The sequence below is a fragment of the Orycteropus afer genome, unplaced genomic scaffold (genome assembly GCF_000298275.1).
Source record: "Orycteropus afer afer isolate SDZICR_OR568_19922 unplaced genomic scaffold, OryAfe1.0 scaffold00060, whole genome shotgun sequence".
In the NCBI taxonomy this organism is placed as follows: domain Eukaryota; kingdom Metazoa; phylum Chordata; class Mammalia; order Tubulidentata; family Orycteropodidae; genus Orycteropus; species Orycteropus afer.
This window is the reverse complement of record NW_006921647.1, coordinates 3,408,487-3,433,347: the sequence shown is the minus strand read 5'-3', so window position 1 is coordinate 3,433,347 and position 24,861 is coordinate 3,408,487. Positions and strand designations below refer to the sequence as shown.

The 24,861-nt window shown below is 38.4% G+C and overlaps 1 protein-coding gene across 1 annotated transcript in view; it reads left to right on the top strand.

Annotated features, from left to right (window-relative positions):
* The window catches only part of CLVS1 (clavesin 1), a 304,398-nt gene that overhangs the window by 128,389 nt on the left and 151,148 nt on the right, over positions 1-24,861 (top strand). The window contains exon 2 of the mRNA XM_007939475.2: positions 10,732-10,906. Coding sequence (XP_007937666.1) covers positions 10,732-10,906 — 175 coding nt within the window. The remainder of the gene's footprint in view (positions 1-10,731; positions 10,907-24,861) is intronic.

Sequence of the window (24,861 nt, the reverse complement as noted above, 5' to 3'; positions counted from 1 at the left end):
AGAAGAACTAGATGGTGCCCGGCTACCACTGTCATCCACTTGGAAGGGATGTAGGAGATCCTGGATAGAGAGGGAGAACAATGTGGAACAAAACTCAAAACCATTTGGAGGGGAAAACAAAGGAGGGGGGATGGTCGGGACCAGGTTTGTTGGTCCAATAGAGCCTGGTGGAATCACTGAGACTATGGCTCCTAGCTACCCTTCAGGTCTGGAATTGAACCCACACCTGTGGTTTCCAGCCAAACAAAGTACAGGCATGTGAGTTGAGCATTTATCTCAAGTAGACACACGCCCTCGAGAGAACAATCATGGGAGAAGGAGGGGCAGCTTATGCACAGGGAGACAGCTCAGGGGGCAGGAGAGTATGGAGGGATGGGCACTGGGAAGTGGTACCATGGGGAGGAGGTTGGAGGGGAGCTGTTGCATTGTGGTAAACTGTGGTCAATGATATGAGACAAAGTATATGTGAACTGCTGTGTCGAGAGTGAATTTGCTCTGTAAATCTTCACCCAAATCACAATAAAAAAAAAAAAGCTTTTTGAAAAAAAGCTTTACATGGGATGAAAAGATAAAAAGCATTTTCTGATGCAGTATTTCCATGCCTGTGAATAAAACAGAGTTTGGTAGCAAAATCACTTTATGGGGTAACGTTGTTGTTGCTCTTAGGTACCATCAATTCAGCTCCAATCCATACTGGCCCTGTGTACAACAGAACTAAACAATGCCCAATCCTGTGCCATTCTCACAATTTTTGCTATGCTTGAGCCTATCAGTGCAGCCATTGTGTTCATCCATCTTGCTGAGAGTCTTCCCCTTTTTCACTGACTCTCTACCAAGCATGATACCCTTCTCCAGGGAATGGTCCTCTTGGACAACATGACCAAAGTACGTGAGATGAAGTCTGGCCATTCCTGCTTCTAAGGAGCCCTATGGTTATACTTTTTCCAAGACAGATGTGTTCCTTTTTCTGGCAGTCCATGGTATTTCTAGTAGTCTTCACCAACACCACAATTCAAACTCATCAATTCTTCTTTGGTCTTCCTTATTTATTGTCTAGCTTTCAATGCATATGAGGCTATTGAAAGTACCATGACTTCAGTCAGTCATGCTTAGTCTTCAAAATGACATCTTTGCTTGCTCTTTAACACTTTAAAAGGGTCTTTTGCAGTAGATTTGCTCATACAATGCATCATCTGATTTGACTGCTGCACCCATGAGTGTTGATTGTGGACCCGAGTGATATGAAATCACTGACAACTTCAATGTTTTCTCTATTGCAAACACGTAATGATATTTGGATTGGGGTCAATAGTGAGAATGAGAAATATAAATAATAGATGTTTTTCCCTGGAGGAGTGATGGATTCTGTGAATTATAAAATTGTGACAGTTGTTTGTTGCTACTTTATCTTTCACCAGCATACCAAAAGAGTCTTTTCCACCCAGAGACCACAGTGAATAGAGGAGACAAAGAAAGGACATGGAGATAACTCTCACAACTAACACACAGAGAAATGACTGCAAAGCCTTTATGATAATATTTGGCCGGTTAAGTTTTCTGTCATTGCTATGATGACTGACATGAAGTGAAAATGTATATCAGACGTAGTACTAAATCAAGTATAAATGGAAAATAATTTTTTACTGTAATCTGAGAGAGAATAGTTAGCCATGAGGCATCAGAGGGACAGCATTCACATAGAGGGAAAGCTGTATAGACAACAATGCATAGATAAGAAGGGCACAGGGAGCAGGATAGTCACAGGGAAGAGAGGGGTGGAGTTTTTTATGATTGAGGAGGGTAATTTGGCATACAATCAAATGTGCATGAACTGTTGAATGTAAAACAAATCTGCTTTGTAAATTTTCACCCCAAGCACAATTAAAAAAAAAAAAAAAAAAAAAAATCCTCATTCCAGGGAGAAGTCACATTTGTTTCTGAATGGCTGCTGCGCTTGGGGAATTCATCCCAATTCTGAAGTATTTGCTCAGTTTATTTCCTCTCAAAACTGGTTATCACTTTAATAAACAACAGCTTCATTATTTTGGATAATAATACATTTTTTCTTGGTTTTAGGAAGCTTAAATTCCATAGTAGAACGTTCTTCCAAAGTTCTAAATATTTGTCTCTGAAAATCATATTATTTGTTAACAAGTTATTTCTCATACATATATAACTTGGATGGAGAAAATACTAGGTGCATGTAACATTGAACTATTTGTAGCTTTCCCCTCAATGTCCATTGCTTTTTCATTTATCTTACCATAACAAACGTTTTTAAAGAAGCAAAAAAAAAAAAAAAGAAGAAGAGGTTTATGATTGGAACTGGCCAAAAAGCTTTAACTACTAAGATTAACAGACTTCTGCCTATAAGAGAAAAATTAGCTAGGGATATTCACTGTGATTTCAGAGTTGACTAAGAGCATTCCCACTGACACTTCTTAAAAAAACTTGTCACTGGGAGTTTCTCTGGTGGCATAGTGCCTAATGCATTTGACTGGTAACCAGAAGGCCAGCGTTATATACCCACCGGCCACTCCTTGGAAGGAAGGTTGGGCAATCTACTTTCATAGTGATACCTCCTGGGAAACCCAAGGAAGGGTCACTTAGTCAGGTCTGACTCGATGGCAGTGAGTTGCTTTTTTTTTTTTTTTTTTTTAACAGCCCCTATCATTTCATTACATGATTATCTGGTGAAATATTAGTTGCTATTAAGTCAATTTCAACTCATGACCCCCCATGTGTGCTCCATAGAATTTTCAGTGGCTGATTTCTTAGAAGTAGATTGCCAGAGGTGCTGGGTAGACTTGAACCTCCATATTTTTTGCTCAGCCCCTGAGCATGTTAACTGTTTGCACTGCGCAGGGACTCATACAATTTCTCTTTTCTACTATGATTCTAGCTCTGGGATCTAGGTTTATTATCTCCACCAACAATTCAAAATGCAAAGGGTCTTCTTAAAGTATCTTCTCATTGGTAAAAGCTTACTATTTTTCATCTTATTTATATTATGGCACTGGCTTAGATTTTAATTCATCAGATAGCAGTACTGGGTACTCAACTCACAAAAGCAACAATGTTGTGTGCCTTTGAGTTGATTCCAATTCATAGCAACCCTACATGACTGAGTGGAACTGCCCCATACCGTTTCCTAAACTGAAATCTTTATGGAAGCAAATAGCCAGGTATTTTCTCCAGCTGGTGGATTCGAATGGCAGACATTTCTATTAGCAGCTGAGAACTTAGACATTGCACCATCAGGGCTCCTTAAAACTACAGTAGTGTGGTAACTCAATAAAAACCAAACTCACTGCTGTGGAGTTGGTTCTGACTCATAGCAACCTCTCCTTGGGTTTCCTAGGTGGTATCTATAGGGAAGTAGATTGTCCAGTGTTCCTTCAAAGGAGTGGCTGGTGTGTTTGAACTGCCACCCTTCTGTTTGTTAGCAGTCAAATGCCTTAAGCACTACATCACCAGAGCTCCTAGTAGTGTGGTAGTTAAGGTTATGTGTCAACTTGGCTGGGCCTGGTTTTGAGTGACTGGGCATCTGCATATAGTTATTCCCCATGGTGAGATTGGTAATCAACTCCGTGGTGGAATCTACTAGAGCAGCTTAGTAGCTGCCCTAGGGATATGGTCTGCTTCCAATATATATGGAGAAGCTTTGGGAATGGTCTGCAGCCTTTTGACACCCACATGTAGCCAAGTCTTCTTCATTCAGCAGCCTGCCATGTTTCCTGCTGATTTTAGGACTGTCTCTGGACTTGAACTAGTGTCCTGCCATGTTGTTTGTTAATATTGGGGCTGTGCGTTTTTATTTGTCTACATTTGGCTTGTTAGCCTCTGCAGCCAGCAGCTGCATGAGTGAAGAGAGAGACCTCTAGCTCTAGTGGGCCAGGAGCAAGAGGCAGAGCTGAAGCCCAAGTTTGAGGGGCTTTCACCCAACACCTAGAGCTTGGCACTTTGAACTCAGACTTCTAGCTTCTAAAACTGTAAGAGAATAAACTCCTGTTTGTTCAAGTCATCCATCTGTTGTATTTTCACTAGAGCAGTACTGTTTGTTGTTGTTGTTGTTATGTGCCATCGAGTCGGACCCGACTCATAGTGACCCCTCCTTGGGTTTCCAAGGCAGTATCACTACTGAAGTAGATTGACCCATCAGTAGCATTAGGTAACCAAAACTAGTAGAAACTAAAATTAAGCCACTATTCATAATCTTTAACTGTTCATGGTATAATGATGAAGTTCATGTACATAAACTTTGCTAAATCCTAATTAATATAAAATTATATTTTTTGGAGATGGATTTTAAGTTGTCTATTTTCTAATAGGGAGCTCTGGTAGCACAGTGGCTAAAGCACTTGACTGCTAATCAGAAGGCTGGTGGTTCAAACCCCCCAGCCACTCCTCGGAAGGAAGATGGGGCAATCTACTTCCGTAGTGATACTGCCTCGAAAACCCAAGGAGGGGTCACTATGAGTCGGGTCCGACTCGACAGCACATAACAACAACAACAACAACAACATTTTCTAATAATGTAGTTCTTCACATTTCATTGAAATTTGTAGTTTACAACATCTTCTCACATACATTCTCGTATTTGAACTTATAATTACTAATCTAGAACTGATAGGACTCATAACTGACTCTATAAACACTACAAATTATAGGAAAAGTGAAGAAATAGAGATATCCATTTGTCATCTGTTCATTTTGAAATGTGCTAAATACTCATAGAATTGTGATTGTAGGCAATAAGGAAAATAAAAATTGTTTTGTTTGGGTTATTAGAGTTAAACAGTATGCAAGTCTAAATGAATTGGTAGAATGAGGAAATTCTGGAAATGCCTTCTCTTCTCATTTCCACAATTTGCATAGAGTAGCTAAATTGCTTATGTTCATTTTGTTTGCTTAGAAACCTTATTAGAAGATCTATGGAAATTGGCCATAACATATTACAAACTCCAATTAATACTGTAAAAAAATGTATTTAGAACCACTTTTGATTTTCAAAATTTTTGCAAAGATGGTACAGAAAGTTCCCATATACCCTGAACCCAGTTTCCACTATTATTAACAATTTACATTAGTATGGTGAATTTGTTACAATTAATGAACAATTAATTCAATTGTATCAATAATAATATTGATATATTATTATTAACTGAACCAAACTAAAAACCAAAGTCACTGCCACTGAGTCAATCTTGACTTATAATGACCCTGTTGGGTTTCTAAGGCTGTAAATCTTTACAGAAGGAGACTGCCTCATCTTTCTTTCACCGAGCATCTTATGGGTTTGAACCACTGATCTTTTGGTTAGCAAACGCCTTAACCACTACACCACCAGAGCTCCATATTATTAACTAAAGTATATACTATATTCAGATTTTTGGTTTTTATGTATTTATTTATTTATAAATTTTTGCCTACTGGCATTTTTTTTGGGTATTCCATGATCCAATTCAGCATACCATATTACATTTGGTTGTCATATTTCTTTAGGTTCCTCTTGACTGACAGTTTCTCAGTCTTTTCTTGTTTTTTGATGATCTTGACAGTTTTGGGGAGTAAAAACCAAACTCACTGCCATCGAGTCAGATCTGACTCATAGCAACCCCTCCTTGGGTTTCTGAAGTGGTATCACTATAGAAGTAGATTGCCCAACATTCCCTCTGAGGAGTGGCTGGTGGATTTGCACTGCCAGCCTTCTGGTTAGCAGTCAAATGCCTTAGGCACTATGCCACCAGAGCTCCTGTTTTGGAAAGTACTGGTCAGGTATTTGTAGAATGCCCCTCTATACGAGATTTATTTGATGATGATTTTTTCATATCAATCTGGGGTTATAGGTTTTTGTTAGGAAGACCACACAAGTAAAGTACTATTTTCATCACATCATATCATGTCAACATGATTTATTACTGTTGATATGGACCATGATCACCTGACTCAAGTAGTGTTTCTCTTTTTTCTGCACCATAAAATTAGTCTCCTTCACCCCTCTTTCCATACTGTACTCTTTGAAAAGAAGTCATTATGCTCAGTTGACACTTACAGGGTATGTTGTATCTCACTGAGGGTGAAGTATCCACAGAAATTATTTGATGTAGTGGGTATGTTAAACTTTAAAAAGGTAGGAGGATTTTGTAAGTCAAAGTATTAAAAATAGAAAAGAGAGAGAAAAGAGGAAATCCATATGAGGAAGCCAAGAAATGAGAAATCAAGATAATGACTGTAGTTAAGGTGCAGTCACACTCCTCATTAGGGGTCAAACCTCATGACTCCATTCATTCTGCTTTTTCCTGCCCTCCTCCAGCCCCCAGTTCCTCTGGAAAAGTAAAAGCATGCAAACATTTAGGCACTATGATACAGTCCAGGATATCATGAGCATCTCTCTTCATTTACTGTCACTTACTATCCAGTGCACATCCTCTCTACCACTCATTGGTCAGTTTGTCATACTGTGTTGTCTTATGTGTTACTATGAGGCTGGAGGCTATGCCACCAGTATTTCAAATATTAACAGGATAACCCATGGTGGACAGTTTTCAGCAGAGTTTCCAGACTAAGGCAGACTAGGAAGAAGGATGAGGCCATCTACTTCTGAAAACAATTGAACTCTGAAAACCTTATATATAACAGTGAAACATTGTGTGATATAGTGTTGGAAGATCAGACTCTCAGGTTGGAAGGCAGTCAAAATATGACTAGGGAAGAGCTACCTCCTCAGCGTAGAGTCAATCTTAATGACATAGTTGGAATATAGATTTTGGGACCTTTATTTTGCTAATGGGGAACAACTCAAAATGGGAAGAAACAGCTGCAACTATTCATTAATCAGGACATGGAATGTAAAAAGCATGAACCTAGGAAAGGGAAAGTTGTCAAAAATGAAATGGAAAGGATAAAGATTAATATCTTAGGCATTAGTGAGCTGACATGGACTCGTTTTGGTAATTTTTTAATCAGACAATCACATAATATACTGTGCTAGTAATGACAAACTGAAGAAGAATAACATTGCTATCACCATCAAAAAGAACGTATCAAGATCTATCCTGAAGTACAATGTTGTCTGTGACAGGAAATATCCATATGCCTACAAGGAAAACCAGTTAATACTACTGGTCTTCTATTATTATTCAAATTTCAGCACCAACCACTAAAGCCAAAGATGAAGAAATTGAAGATTTTTACCAACTTCTGCAGTCTGAAATTGGCCAAACATACAATCAAGATGTATTGGTGATTACTGGTGATTAGAATGTGAAAAATGGAAACAAAGAATGATTGGTAGTTGGAAAATAAGGCCTTGATGATAGAAATGACGTTGGACATCACATGATAGAATTTTGTAAGAGCAATGACTTATTCATTGCAAATACCTTTTTTTCAACAACATAAATGGAGGCTATACACCTGGACCTTGCCAGATGGAATACACAGGAATCAGATCAACTACATCTGTGGGAAGAGGTGATGGAGAAGCTCAATATCATCAGTCAAAACAAGGCCAGAAGCTGACTGTGGAACAGACCATCTATTGCTCATATGCAAGTTCAAGCTGAAGCTGAAGAGAATTATAACAAGTCTGTGAGAGCTAAAATATCACCTTGATTATATCCCACTCGGATTTAGAGACTATCTGAAGAATAGATTTGATACATTGGACATCAATGACTGAAGAAGACCAGACGAGTTGTAGAATATCAAGAACATCATCCATGAAGAAAGCAAAACGTCATTAAAAAGACATAAAAGGAAGAAAAGACCAAAATGGGTGTCAGAAGAGACTCTGAAATGTGCTCTTGAATGGAAAGTAGCTAAAGCAAATGGAGGATATGATGACATAAAAGAGTTAAGCAGACGATTTCAAAGGGTGGCTTGAGAAGATAAAGTATTACAATGAAATATGAAAAGACCTGTAGCCAGAAAACCAAAAGGGAAGAACATTCTCAACATTTCTCAATCTGAAAGAACTGAAGAAAAAGTTCAAGCCTCAAGTTACAATATAGGATTCTATGAGCAAAATAATTGAATGATGCAGGAAGCATCAAAAGAAGATGGAAGAAATACAGTTACTGCACCAAAAAGAATTGGTTGATTTTCAGCTATTTCAAGAGGTAGCCTTTGATCAAGAACCAATGGTACTGAAAGAAGTTCAAGCTGCACTGAGGGAATTGGTGAAAAACAAGGCTTCGGGAATTGTTGGAATACCCACTGAGATGTCTCAAATCGCAGATGTAGCACTGGATGCACTCATTGATATCAAGAAATTTGGAAGACAGCTCCTTGGCCAGCTGTCTGGAACAATCAATATTTGTGCTCATTCCAAAGAAAGATGATTTCACAGAATGTGGAACTTATTGAACAAGATCATTGATACTGCATACAAGTAAAATTTTGCTGAAGATAATTCAAAAGTGGATACAGCAGTATATTGACAGGGAAGTTCCAGAAATTCAATCTGGATTCAGAAAAGGATGTGCACTGAGGGATATCATTGTTTAAGTCAGATGGATCTTGACTGAAAGAAAGTAAAACCAGAAATATGTTTACCTGTGTTTTATAGACTGTGCAAATGCATTTGATTGTGTGGATAATAAAAAAGTGTGGATAAATTGAGAAGAATGGGAATTCCAGATCACTTAATTGTGCTCACAACAGCACCTAGCAATACCACCTATCCTCTAATAAAGCTGTTGTCTCTAAAATAACATATTTTCCAGGTTTCCAGGGAGAACTTGGTATCCTTTCTTGCAAGTATATATATATGATGGGAGGAAGTACTGTTTTATACAGAGTATAATTGAAAGTGTATGGTGGGAGAAGACCTGAGGGTTTTGTTTTGTATTTTTTGTAGCAGAGCTACATCATGGATGGAATTCGGAGAGGAAAGGGATGTAGGAAGAAAATCATTAGCAAGAAGAACTGAATAGAAACAGAATGGACTGTATATCTTTATTTTTCACTGTGTCACTTCTCTCTCCTGAAATATTTTACTCTCTGTTCTCTCAATTATCCATTATAATCCTATCCACTCTTCAAGACTTGTCTCTAACCTTCTTTTTCCCATTCAGAGGACAGTGGTGGTTCTTGACTTCCATGAAGGAGACCTAGGTCTGATTAAAAGACAGTGCTCCTTAAATGCAGTCACCACCCATTCTGTTAATGGAAGCTTATATGATGCTGAACTGGTTTCAGCAGAGGTTCCAGACCAAGACAGACGAGGAAGAAAGACCTGGAAATCTACTTTTGAAAATCAGCCAATCAAAACGCTGAGTACTCAAATTCTATTGACCCCTCTCAACTCACGTTTCTAATATCCTACCCCTCTTCAAATATGTTGAGGGCTTTTTGAAAGTACAAATATGACATACTCATTTGTAATTGCAACCATGGAACACAATTCTGGACTTATAACAGGCATTTGGTAATTTTTCTGGTTAATTGTTTGATTATAGATTTCCTGATATCTAAACCAGGGTCACAAAGGTTGGTTAGAATTTGAACCAGGTTAGAATGCTTAAGAATCTACTCATTTTCTACTAATTTCACAGGTGGCCTTGGCTTCTGATGTCAATGGTGCTTCAAGACAGTACCAGATTTTGCCATCACTTGCCATCCAAGCTTTTGTTTTCCTACTCACCAAAGAAAGACACTGAATTTAGAGATCTTCTAAGATGTTAGACTTAAAACTTAGGTAATTTGCTGGGCACATAATATTCAATGCAGAGTGAATATGCTATCATTTCTTCATGTCTTAAAATTATTTAGAACAAAAATTAGCTGCTGAATGGGAATACAGTATATGATACGGAGGAACACACACAACACTGGAGAGCTATATTGCTCTAGTTTGTATTCAGGTCTGCCTGTTGTCATAGTTACTGATGTACTCCAAGCAATTTACCTCCTGAATCACACTCTACAGACCTTTAATGAAAATGAGCTCTTCTTCCTGCTTTATTTTTCTCTATTCATGAATGAAAACTAAAAAACTGCTTTGGTTGCATGGATGTTATTACACTTTTAGCAAAATTTTAAAAGTATAAAAGAAGTAAAAAGAGGTTTCATCAAAATAATCACCTCTAATTGAGGTCTTGCCTCATTTGTTCATCAATCATTCATTGAACACCAAGGTACTAGGCAGACAACTATGATCATAGTCCAGTCCCTGTCTTAAAGATCGCATAGCCCTGTGAGATCACAGCAGAGAATGAGTGAAGAGAAATGAGTCAGGAAGCCATTTCTATAAAATGAAACTGGTGCTACAGAGTAAGACGACCATGGGGACATAGAGGAATGATACCTCATTAAGTTTGGGGTGATGGTGGGGTCAAACTAAAGGAAGACTTACTTCCTGTGAGTCTCAAAGGATTTTGCAATTTAGTAAATGTGTTTTCTTTCTTTCTTTCTTTTTTCAATTGTGCTTTGAGTGCAAATATATAGAGCAGAATTTATTTTACATTCAACAGTTCATGTATTTTTTTGTTTCACTCCCAAGTTACCATCCCCAACCCTAACTCACTCTCCTCCTCTCCTTCCCAGTGACCCCTGCCATACCTGTGCCCTTCTTTGTTATGCACTCCTGTCTAGTTCTGGGTATATTTGATGCTACTCTACAGGCTGGGATCAGTTGTGTAGTGGTATGAAAAGCCCAGCCAGGTTTCATGCAATGTGCTACCACCTACAAATATTCACAATTTCTTTTTTCTGCTCTGGCTGTAGGAACTCCTTCACAGACATCTTGCGTGCCATCTTGCTGTCACTGGAAGTCCTTATTGAAGATGCAGAGCTTCAGATAAATGGTTTCATTTTAATTATAGACTGGAGTAATTTTTCCTTCAAACAAGCCTCCAAACTTACCCCTTCTATCCTCAAATTGGCCATTGAAGGGTTACAGGTACGTTCAACAAATATACACTATGAGATGTGCATGGTATGTACCTTTTCCTTATTATTGCCACCAACCTAATTTTTGTCTTTTAGCATGGAATAATAAAATCTTGGATAAAATTCCCTTGTGAATGCACCATATTTATACCTCAGCCTGAGTTTGTTTGCTTGTTTTTTAATTATCCTTCATTTTCATTAATAACTTGAAATTACTGTTACCACAGGCACAAATTACCTACTGTAGCAATTATGCATAAAGCTTGGAGATATTTAGCCTAATCCATTTGAGAGCTCACTAAAATTAAAATTAGAAAACATCTGCTTTATAAGCAAGTCCTAGCTGGGGGTGACATGGGGGCTTTCCAGTTTTTCCAGAAACATCTTCATACCTCAGAAAATGCACCCTGTGGATGATTATTTCCCAGAGTGCAGCCTTGGTTTTTGCACTAAAGTGGATCACTTTCGTACAAACAAAAGAAGCAGACAAAACTCTACCTTCAGTTTGTATGAACAGTTGTCAGAACTTTGGGGAAGGGATTTCAGTGCTATATGAGGATTAAGTTAGTCAGTCTCTGGGTTTCCTTATACTTTTTGGGATCAGTGATTCTATGAAAAGCAATTTATCTTTATTTTTAAGATTTATTTTTCTTAATATTTTGTTAAATTTTAATTCCTTTAAAAAATATCATTTTCCTAGGAGAACTGACTCAATGGAGTAATCCTCTTTCCATAGATATAGCTACATGCAGGCTGTGTAAATAGAAAAATATGGACATTGTATAATTCTCAGATTAAGCATCCTTTATTAATGTCTTGCAAGTACCAGACTGGAAAAGCCATTGTCATTGTCATTGTGTGTAGAGTCACTAGTTAATCTATTTCTTAACATATGTGTTATTTATAATTAGCCCCTAGACAATGACTAGTGCATAGTAGGCTTCTGATGAACATGCATCTGTTGAAAGTATTGTTTTATTGAAAATTTTGTTCCCATTTCCCAGAATTTCAGCAAAGAAACAGAAACATACAGTCTTCTCCAGGAATGGAAAATATTCTGGGTGGCTACATCATACCATATATTTGGGGAAACTTTCTAAGTTGCTCTCACATCTGTGCACTATACAGGAGATCCTACTTGCTTCGAAAATCTCAAACATAGACTTGTACACTCTTTGCTGTCCATCATTTTCTTTTAGCTCTCTTTTCCTCCAACCTCCTCTTATTCATCTAACCTTCTGAACATTTGATCTCTCTGCTTTAAAGCTTTTATCAGAAGGAGTTTTAAAATAACTTGTAAGACTTATAGCATGTCCATAATTATACTGACCATATTTGCACACCTTTCTGTCATAGCACAAATTTCATATAATTTTATTCTGTGAAAAAAAGGTAATTCATTACACATGTCAGTAAAAGTGATTCAAGTTCCAAGCCTTTGCATAGATTTCTCACAAATCTGGGAAGGAAATTATTTTTTATCTAACCCTGTGTTACAGTTTTTCTTTCTGAAATATGTAGATTATGTAAGATGTCTTTTTTCAACTTCTCTAGGCTGATATGGGTCTCATCAAATTAATGCATGTGAATGTGTATTAAAAGGTAAAGCCAAATATCAGTGTAAGCTATTATCATGAAAACTATTGGATGATCTTTTGTGAGGCAATGTGGGTCCCATTTAGGCCTTCACCTGTTTTGTACTAGGATCTGGCATAAATTCCATGATGTCATATAGTTCAGGTTAAGGAACAGATTACTGGGAGACAGAGAGCTGTATGAGGCCAGGATCAGAGGAGAGGAAAAGGGAATTTTCTCATTATTTCATAGAGAGGTGAGCAGGGCTCCATTAGTACCCTTTGCTTAATAAAGCAAAGTAAACCCTGGACTATGGAACATCATAGAGGTATATCTGCGGAATATTCATCTATGACAAGCATTGAAATTGTGTCCCTGTCCAAACATCTGACACTCATCTTTTAAAAATTTTTAACCATACTCAAAATACAAGTCAAGCTTATTAATCTTTTATTTAGCACATATGGCACTATGTGAAAATTACAACTGTACCTTCCTTACTTTCACTGATGAAAATTGGTCTATGATGTGCTCAGTCATTTTTTTCAGTTTCTTCTCTTTCTACACTCAAGTAAGGTTATCTAGTATGTCGTGACCCATGGAGGATCTCATATATGTAAAGATTACTTTGAACTTGCTGAATGATCTCTCACAGCTGTAATGGTTAATAGAAATGGCTCAGTGGCACCCCAAACACATACCATACCTGCCTTAGAAATGCCTCTGGGACATTGTCAGACCATTCTGCAGTCAAGCTATGTGGATTGGGGTGCAGCTGTTTCTAGGAACTCTGCCTGTACAGGTCCAGTAGATCTGGGATTCCTAAGAAAGGTGCAGTCCTTCCTGCTGGCTGAGGAAACCATAGGCCCCAGGCAAGCTGAGCTTGGATGCAGCTTCTCCTCTGTTTAGGATATGGACACTCCCATTTCCTGCTACTTAGCTTATTTACTACTTATTTAGCTACTTACTTACTTACCACTGAAAACGCCCTCATTGTTACAGTACCTAATTCTTGCCATGCCCACACTGGGTAGTCAGCTCTGACTAGCCACTTGCAGCTTTCCAGACTATCCCCTCTTGAGACTCTGGGACACTTTGACGTGCCATGGTCACCACGCCACTACCTTTCCCAACAATCTCTATTCACCTAAGGTATTGTCTCCATCCCCAGAGAGGCCATTAATTTCTCCAACATCTCCAAAAACCTGTAACTGAGGTTGAGCAGAATTCCTCGCTTTATGTCACCTCTATTGTGCAAAGATGGTTCTATATTAGTCTTCATTTGTCAAGCATGAGGGCAGAATATAAATTCCACAGCACCACTGGATAGGTGAGGGAGTAGACCTTAACCTTAATGAAGAAAGGCGTAGCTTAGGCAACTTCAGCCTATGTGAGAGAAGAGAAGCCACCAACCATCATAGAAGCCTTAAGAGGCCTTGTTCTTCTGGACATGGGACTTGGGGAAGTGAGGGAGAAGGAGGTCCTAGATTGTAGCTGTCTTGCAGTTGTCCTATTTTTTCCAGGGTAGGTATGAGAAAGTGCCCCTATCAAGGATTCTGATTTGAAGATTAAGCTCTTTCAGGAATTGTCTAGGATTACCTGTTATTCAACCCCTGGGGATTTGAGGGCCTTAGGATATTACAGTCACCCCCTACTAGGTACAACACTCTGACAGGGAGAAGGACATTCCCAGAGAGCTCATTCTTTAGGAAGTGAGACTTTAGGGTCATTTTAGGCACTCCTGTTCCTTGCACTACAACCTGGTTCCAGAACCTTGAGTATTAGCCCTATCTCCTTAATTCTTAACTATCCGTCAAGATAGTCGTTCAGCAAACCCTTCAATCACTAGCTTGCAGGCTGGCTTGTCTGGAGAGCAGACTCTGACAAGGAAATTAACATGCAGGAGTTTTATTAGGAGCACTCTTAGGCTCAACATCTGTGGAAAGGAAGCTACAGAATAACGGTTGGCAGAGGGAGGAGTTAGCTGTGATTCAATAAGTCTCAGTGAAGACCTCAGTCAACGTACAAGGCATTCTGAAGCTGGGATGAACCTTCAGAGTTGTCCTAGTCTGGCCAAGGGCTGAGCTTTTATAAACCCACCCTGTTCAGTCATTGATGAGACTGCCAGGGAAGGAGTTGTGAGCTTGGACAAAGAAGCTCTCTTCAACCCCAGGCAACAAGCAATTTCTACTGGCCATTCTCCCAGCAGCTGGGGTTTAAGTCCTTTAGTTTTAAAGGTGACCTAGGCAGTCTATCAGAGCTTTCACAATAATAACAAAAGATGTTTGGAATATCTTATAATGTAATAGTAAGGAATTTCCTTTATTCAGGACCTGGATGTATAACTAAATTTTTTTTGGTTACGCATAGTCTCAGTCAGTGTAAAAATGGAGATGACACTCACTAATACAGTGGTACGCACTGGGGTGGTATTTGGGAAACAGCTTTCTATTTGGGCCTACCTATTGTTTTTCTGTCCTTCAAACAGTAATTATCCTGCCTCTGACAAAAATCATCAAACGAATGACATGTGCAGAGAGCCTTAGCTATGCACTTCATATACTGAATTAATGAATTATGATAGTAATCATAAGGAAGTTTCCTCTCGAAGGGATCATCATATCTTTACATCAAATGTTACCCTTGTCAACCAGTCACGAAGTGCAAATTATGTGTGTGTGCATGCTCCTCCTTCTAGAGCATTTTTAGAAGAAATTAAGGATATTAAGTTGTTCTGGTTACATACAATTCTATTGGTTCAAAGAACTTAGTTCAAATACAAATTTTGAGAATTCATGGAAGTAATTTCCTCATATTCTGCAGTTTTGGGTTCTAATGTGCACTCAATAATGTCTGAAAGACCCACTGTACCTGTTCATTACAACTGCTTTAATTTTTAATCAATCTCAAAGTAATATTTATGTCATCATTTTAATACAGCACAGCATTATTTTCAATTGTGCTGGGGAATTGTAGCAACTTGCTAAAGTCCTGCTCTCAAGATTTTGTAATGACTCCAAAATCAACTTTTTGGAAATTTTTCTTGTAAATCACAGCAGGCCAACCACTACAATCAACATTCTGCATTTATCAATGTTCAGCCAACCTGAATACTTAGGAGCTTACTGTGCTGAGTGTTTTACTTAGAAAGAGCTATAGTCATGTATTCTGTAGGCTATTTACAAAATATTTGATTCCTTTAAAGTCCCAGACATTTGTGAAGGGTTTAGAGAAGCCTATTTTTTACTTTGAAGATTAAGGTGCACCTGACCAAAGCCATGGTTATTTCCAATAGACTCATTTGTATCTGAAAGCTGGATAATGAGTAATAAAGAACGAAGAAGAGTGCATGCATTTGAATTGTGGTGTTGGCAAAGAATACTTTAAATACCATGGACTGCCAGAAGAATGAACAAATCTGTCTTGGAAGAAGTACAGTTGGAATTCTCTTTAGAAGCAAAAAGGACCAGACTTTGTCTTACCTACTTTGGTCATGTTATCAGAGAAGGATATCATGCTTCGTAATGTAGAGAGTCAGCAGAAAACTGGGAAGACCCTCAACAAGAGGGATTCACACAGTGGCTACATCAATAGGCTCAAGCATAGCAAAAATTGTGAGGATGGTTCAGGACCTGGCAATGTTTCATTCTCTTATACACAGGGTCACTATGAGTCGGAACTGACTCAATGGCACCTGACAATAACTATGACAATTTTTGTTCGTGAGAACAGGTCTATTGTTGTTGTTAGCTGCCATCCAGTTGGCCTCTAACTCATGGCGACCCCATGCACAATGGGATTGTACTGTTGTGATACATAGAGTTTTCATTGGCTGATTTTACGACATGCATCAGCAGCCCTCTCATTTGTCTATCTTAGTCTCGAAGCACGCACACCTCCACTGGCAAATAGATGATGGCTGTTTATGAAGTGCATTGGTGAGAAATCTAACTGGGTCTCAGTCATGGAAGGTGAGAATTCAACCAATGAACTACCAGTGCCCTTGGAGCAGATCTAGTCACCTCTTTTATTATTTTTTTTTCCTCATTTCAGTGCTCACTTGGTTAATTTTGGGTCCATTCTTTCAGTTTATTAACTCTTCATTTGAAGCTTACAGTATGCCTTCCCTCCTGTTTAAAGATGTTTTAATAATACTTATATCAACCTTGACTCAAACCCTCCAAACCACTTTGAGCCTATCTCATGGAAAAGGAAGCCCATTGCTTTTCCACATCTATATTACCTTGGAAACCCAAGGAAGGTCACTATGAATTGGGTCCAACTCAGCAGCACATAACAACAACAACAACATCCCATGGTGGAAGGGGACCTAGAGTAATGCTCAGAGGTTCACCCCTCTACGAATCATCTGTCTCCTTCTATCTTTTTGTGTTACACCCTCTCGGGCCTTTCTTCATTCTCTCTGGCCTCCTTCCCATATTGTACTTTTCAATCTCTTTTTTTCAAAACATAATATACATTCATTTCCCCTTGGGGAAGCCCAACTACCATATTCACTTGAAAGATTAGTGCACTCAATAGCTGTCATATCAATGGACAACATGGCAGTCTGAGTGTAAATGGATACTATTGTCATGAGGCACTTGGAAAAGCAGGTCAGGTAGGCATATTTACATTTGGTAGTAGATTCACAATGAGGCTACAGTCTATAAGGCAGTATGCAGACAGACTGAGTCATGGTGTATTTGTTCAAAATAAAACTTGGGTCATGTACTCTACTAAACAGGATTACACCAGGGAGTAGCAGACCTGGCTTCTTGGGGCTTATATTCTAATGCCTTAAACTTAGTGTCCACAGACCAGCAATATCAGCATCACCAGAAGCAGGTAAAAATGTAGCCACTCAGGCCCCATCCCAGATCTACTGAATCAGAATCTGCATTTCAACAAGATCCGCAGAAGAACTGCATGCATGTTCAAGTTTGAGAAGCATTAGTCTACTGTGAGTATTATAGTGTTGGTCTCAGGTTCAGTGGAGACAGTTTGTTACAGCACACATCACTGGGATGCTCCCTCAGACTTATGATTCCCTAGGTCCAGAGCAGGGCCCAAGAGTTCATCTTTCTAGAAAGTTCCATGGTGATGCTGGTGGTAGGGAATCATGCTTTGGTGTAGCTAAAAGCAGAGATCAGCTCTCTGGGTTTCAATTCTGGCTCTGCTACTTTATGATATCAGCAAGACATTTAATCTCTCTAGGTCTCAGTTTCCTTACCTGTGAAATGTGGAGTAATACAGAATCTACCTCATCAGTTTATAATGACAATGAAATAGTCCATGAGAAGTGCCTGGGGCACAGTCCATTACTCACTAAAATTAGCACCCCTACCCCTATCCACCATTACCACAGCTTTGTAAGTTTGATCCCTGAAAATGAGACCTCACCAGTCAGTTCACCACATTGAATGAGGGGCTCCCTATCCCTGGCTACCCTCTTTAATGACTTAGGTCCACATTTGTATCACCTGCCCCGGGAGTAGCCCTTTAGTACACCTTCTGTCTATTCCTCGGTGTGATTTATTCAATTATCTCTCAAATGTCCAAGGATGAATCCACTCCCAGCTCCTTTGTAGTGTGGTGATTAATAGGCTGACATTCATTCTTTCATTCTGTAGGACCCTTTCCGCAGTAACATTTACAGTGTCTTTTATTGATCCTTACGTTTTCAAGTGTTAAAGAATATTACATAGGAGCAGATTGAAGGAAGAGAACATTTGTGTTTTTCCAAGAAGGTACTTAATTCACATATTCTAAACACTCAAAGTATGCTTAAAGACTACTTTATCTCTAGGAAAACTATTAGAGCCACAGAGCTCTAATTTTGAACTTGCAATAATGTGATATGCTATTATGGAAATACTACAGAAATAAAAAATAGTTCCTCTAATGCTCTATTACACTCAGGAAGATAATTAGGGATAATGATACTCTGGTGATCCTGATGACAGACAGTATAGCCCATTTAGAATAGTTCCAATTAAAAAGGTCTCTATCTGGCAACTTTTGATGAGTAGTGTTTCTGGCTGTCATGCATCCCTCCAAGATGCATTTACTTAGCCTTTACTTTAAGCCAGTCACAAAGGTGCACCAGAGAGAGGAAGGTCATGGTCCAGAGAGAGGTGCAGATCTATAAACAAAAGAAATGAAAGAAAACAATGAAACATATGCAAAATGGAGTTATGCAGTGCATTAATAAAATGCCAGAGAAGCTCCCAATCCAGCCCAGAGGAACCAGGAATGGCATCTGGCCATACCTGAAATGCTTCTTTAAAGAACAACAACAAAAAAAAACTCACTGCCATTGAGTCAGATCCAACTCACAGTAACCCCTCCTTGGGTTTCCGAGGTGGTATCACAACAGAAGTAGATTGCACAACCTTCCTTCCGAGGAGTGGCCAGTGGGTTTGAACGACTGGCCTTCTGGTTAGCAGTCAAATGCCTTAGGCACTACGCCACCAGAGTTTCCGATTCTTAAAAGATGAGTGCAAAATAGGCAACTGAAGTCATGGTGAGGGAAGGTTCAGGTGAAGAAAACAACATAAACAAAGATATAGGAGCAGGACATAGCTTAGCAAGAGAATTAGTTCCATGTTCCTGGAGTACAAGGCAAGGACCCTATGTGCCCATGTGCTAAGCTAAAGATGTTGGTCTCTTCCTGAAGATGCTGCAAGACACTGAACATGTCTAATCAAGATGATAAAAAAGATTCCTATTTTACATGGGATAAACTTGGTAGCTACGAACAGAGAAGAGTAAAAGGCATGGGAATCAGTGATTCAAGTAAGAAATGATAAATCTAAACTGGGAGTGATACAAGGTATCCCATAACTCCAAAGGAACCAAAATAGGCAGAGCTTGGTGATAGGATACTTTGGAGGGAAGTGGTGGAGAAGAAATCAAGAAGGAACAACCTCTGGCATCAAACTGGAGTGAAGGGTGGATGGTGATGCCAACCTATGAGATCTTGTAGACAATTAGGAGTGAATTGGCCTAAGGAGAAAATGAGCATTACTTTGGACAAGTTGAGTGTAAGAGTCATTTACATTAAGTCTGAACCTGACATCTAAAGTCTAAGATCTACACTGTAGATCTTAGTAAGAATTGTTCAAGGAAAAACTAAGGAATGAAAAGCACTGTCTAAGGAAAGAACCCAGAGGAGCAGCAACATAAAATGAACAAGTTAAATGAAGAGAATGCCACAAAGGAGAAAGGGGCATGGGACAGGAACTAGAGGGAAGGGAAGGTCAGTGGGAAAAGTGGTTCATTGCAGTGGTGAAGGTATCATCTAGAGAGCTCTGGATTGAAAAGTGAGGTGGAAGGAGGGAGATAACTCTCAAGAAATAGGTCTTCATAGACAACAGGGAATAGAGGAAACAAGAGAAGAGAGAGCAGGAAGATGGTAGTGGAAGAAACATTCCATCTTAGTTTTCTGTCAGACAATATTTTACCAGAGGAAAAAACTGAGGGCCTTCACATGGCTGACTCGATGGCAGTGCATTGTGTCATATGGCTGTGGAAGATCAATCTTGACAAAGAATTGACCTTAGTGAATTGTTTAGTTCTAGGTTAACATTTCTCAGTGCACCAAAGAAGATATCTCTGCCTTTCATTTCTATGAAATGAAATGTGGCTTGGCTTTTCAGAGAGTCTAATCTGAATCTGTTATGTAATATATTATATTTGTAAAAATATGATCTACTACATATTTCCAGTCCTGACAGTGTCCTTTAGCTATAGTGCTACACAGACAGGCAGCATTCAGCATTCTTGAAGGGCTCCCTATTAGAAAGAAATCCCATTGAAAATCTTGACATTGCAATCATGTATGTTGCTGAAGAGTTAGTGAGAATTCCTCTCTTTTAATTTTTTTTTAAATTGTGACAGCATATATATAACAGAAAATTTGTGATTTTAAACTATTTTTAAGTGTACAATTCAGTGACATTAATTATATTTACCATGTTAGACAATCATCACCCCAAACAAAAACCCAGCACTCCTCAATCAATAACTCCTCCTTCTTCCCCTCTCCAGCCCTGGTAACTACTAATATACTTTTGTCATCATGCATTTGCCTATTCTAAATATTTCTTGGAAGTTGGATAATACAGTATTTATCCTTTTGTATCTTGCTTATTTCACTTAATATAATGTTTTCAAGATTCAAATATATATTGGGCCTTTATTCTTTCTTATGGCTGAAAATATTCAAATATATCTTCTTTGCTCATAGCTTATACACACACACACACACACACACATAGGAGTTCTGGTAGCATAGTGTCTAAGGCACTTGACTGCTAACCAGAAGGCTGTGGTTCAAATCCACCAGCCACTCCTTGGAAGGAAGATGGGGCAATCTACTTCCATAGTGATACTGCCTCGGAAACCCAAGGAGGGGTCACTATGAGTCAGGTCTGACTTGACAGCACATAACAACAACAACATACATATATATGCATAATATTTAGCCATAAAAAAGAATCAAGGTTTAACACATGTATGAATATATATATGCATATATACACACACATGCATATATATACACATATACACAAACATATATATATATATGTATGTGTATATGTGTATACACACACATACCATATTTTGCATATCCATTCACCTGTTGATGGGCACATAGGTTATTTTGACCTTTTGGCTCTATTGAATATATTGTAATAACATTGGTATGCACGTATCTGTTTGAAAAAACTCACTGGTTTTGAAGAATAGAAAGCAACTCAAACTTGACTAAAGCAAAAAAAAAAAAAAAATTAAAAAGATGGGGAGTGAGAAAGAGGGACTTACATAACTGAGAAGTTCAGAGCTGCTCTATCTTCCAGACTCAGCTAGACTCAGAGTTGAAGCTGAAACAATGTCATGTGAACTCAGTCTCTCTTTCTCTGTTCATCTATCAGTTCCACTTTCCTTTGTACTGTCTTCATTCTCAGACAGGTTTCTCCACAGGGTGACAATGAAGACTCCTGACATTTCCAAATATAAGAGATATCTGGTACTTGCATTCTTCCCAGTACTTAAGGGTTAAGTGGTACTCTAGCCAAACCTAGTTCATGAGCCCACCCAATGTGCTGCACCTGAACCATGCAGACTAAGGACGTTGGAGAGTGACCCCCAATAAAAGATGCTGGACAATGAAAAGAAACTTCCATTTCAAAACCTAAGGCTGAAAATTAAAAGAGATTTAAAAAAAAAAAAAAAATTCTCTACTTGCTATCCAAGGACGCAACTAGAGAATTAGAGCTTAGTCTTACTGGTTGCCCTTCATAGGTAACTTTTTTTTTTTTTTTTTTTTTTTTTTTCTTTTGGCAACTAGCTCCATGGATAACCTTGGTCAAACCACTTAACTCCTGCATCAAAGACCAAGGAGGTTGGATTAGAGCAGAGATTCTCAAACTCTAGCACACATCAGAATCAGTGAAGGGCTTGTTCAAGCTCAGATTATAGGGTTCTACCTGTATAATGTTTGATTCAGTAGATTTAGGGGGACAAGCAGTGGCAGGTGAGAATTTTCATTTTCAATGAGTTCCCAGGTGATGCCGATGTGCTGATCTATGGATCACACTTGATAACACTGGATGAAATGATTTCATACAGCCCTTCTCATCACCTAATTATGAATCTGTCATTTTATCCCCATAGAAATGGCCTTAAGTGTCTAGATCAGGGATGGAAAATATATTTGTCCTCACATATCAGATGTAAACAATTAAAATGCAGTGCTAATAAGAATTTTGAGGCCAACACCATACAGATAAGAATGCTGGGGTTGATTTCTGAGGTCTGCCATCACTGCAGATGGAGAATGGGCAAGGCTGCCACATACTGGCCATCCTTGATTTGGGTATTTCTTAGTAATGACTCCTAGCTCTTCTGGAGGCACACCAAGTCTAGTGGTCATGATATATAACAAGGAAAACAACCAGAGGGAGTGACAAACATCTTGAAGAAGCTCATATTTCTAGTCTAGGTTAAAAATAAACAACCATGGTGATGATAGTGACGATATCACCTACTATCAGTGTGGTACTTAAAGTACATTCACACAGTGTCTTGTTTGATGCTCCCAATAGTTGTGTGTAGTAAGCAAATCAGGTGAATAGTGAATTATTACTTCACAATAATAATAATACCAAAAGACTGAGTGGAAGAATCAACCAAACACCAATTCTGTATAAGATTTGTTTTGTTTTTCCTTGGAGACCAATTAAAAACACCAGTTTGTGCTGCTTTCCATCTTGGAAGAAAGTGGACTTTGTTAGAATAGGTAAGTGATAAAGTGCAGTCGCCACTTTCCCCAAAGGAAAGCATTTGTTGCTAAGAAACCAGTAAGAATTGTTACTCCTCCCCTTTTTTAGCTCAAAAACAAAAACAAAAATTGGGTTGCTTTTTTTTTCCTTTTAATTGAGAAATATAAAATTTTAAAATAGACCTTTTATTAATGCCTAATACACATTTTCAGAAGGGAGAGTGGGCAATCAACTTCTGTAGAGATACCACCTCAGAAACCCAAAGAGGGGTCGCTATGAGTTGGAATCAACTCGGTGGCAGTGACTTTGGTTTGGTTAAAATATATTTGGAAGAAAGACCTGGTGATCAACTTCCAAAACATCAGACATTGAAAAAAATCTATGGATCATACCAGTCTGATCCCTTTGTACATGTGTTCCCCATAAGTTGAGGGCTGACCCAAAGGCAACAATAACATAGATTCAGAGAATTACCCAAATCATAAGCAGACAGCTCAATGAATTTTTAGTGAAGGAAAGTATCTAACTAAAAGAAGATCAAGGAAAAAAACAATAGTAGTGACCCAGAGAAGACCTGTACCTCTTTCAGTAACTTAGCTCCTCAGGTAGGTGTTGCTTCTGACATCACAGATTAACTTTGCCACAGTGTAGTTTATTTTACAGAAAAGGGGGCTATTTACTCCCTATGTCTAGGTGTACTTGTCTGAGTCAATCATACCTTTGTAGTTTAGCAATATTTTGGTGTGCGTTTGTATCATTTTCGTGAAAGATTTAAAACTATTTATGTTTATATTTGGAATTTAATGAATGAAATTATTCTTAGAAAAGTGCTGAGGCTAAAAAACTCAGTAACATATTGTCTTTGTGGAATTTAACTATATAGTAATTGCATCTTATGGAATATAGAATGTGCAGGATCAAATAAATGTTACAAAATTGCTGCAAATAAACTTATATATATATTTACGTGGTCCCTCAAACTTCTCATTAGAGTTTATATATCCTAATTTTACACAATTCAGGTGCGTCATGTGGTTGTTAAGCTCACCATGTATAAGAAGTCACAGATAAGAATTTGGTTGTGGTGCTGATCTCTATTAACATATAGTCTATTTCTAGAAATAATAGCTAGATATGAAATTTTAATACATGCTAAGACATAGAAGATTCTTGAAAACATCCTAAGTGAAATAAAAACAAAACAAACCAAAAAAAAAACATTGCCATTGAGTCAGTTCTGACTCATTATGATCCCAAGTGTTACGGAGTAGAACTCCTTTACAGGGTTTTCTTGCCTGTAGTCTTTATGGGAGTAGTTCACCATGCCCTTCTTTCACGCAGCTGCTGCATGAATTATAGCCACCAACCTTTCCAGATACAAAAGGACAAACATTGTAGGATCTCATTTACATGAAATGTTAAGAACTGGTAAATGGTTAGATGCCAAAGTTCATTTATTAGTGGTTGCCAAGAGTGGGGTGGAGGTGGAAAGTGTTAGTCATTGACTGTCCACTTTGGGGGGTTCATTATTATTTATTGAAAAAAATCAATTTAATTCTGTTCTGACAAGACCTGCAAATTCAGTACTTCTTCTTCTGATCCTAACCCCCAAATTAGGTCAGCACTCACTAATTAAAGGCACAGTTTTCCTTTTAGATATCAGCTGTCAACTTGAGGGCAACTCATGGAACACTCACTTCTGGCCTGCTGACTAAAGATTGAGAGGTTCTCTCTAGTCCCCTCAGTATGACAACCATAAGCATGCGGGCTCCTAACCTGCTGGATCCCTCTACTTCCTCAGGTTCCAGGATTTGCTAGAATGACACATAGAACCCAGGAAAGTGCTACATTTATGCCTATACATTTATTATTAAAAAATGGGACCAGTATAGAAGAGAGATATAAGGCATTTGAAAAGATGTGAGGAAGGGATTTAACTTGATTATTTTTCTATGTAATTCTTTTTTTTTCCTAATAACAGTGAATGATGCATCTGGAAATATACTTTAGAAGGAGGATAAATCTATCTTAAGGGAATAGTAATAAGGAGAATGAGAAGAGAGGTATAGTTATTAATTGGATGCTTTCAGTAAGAAATTTG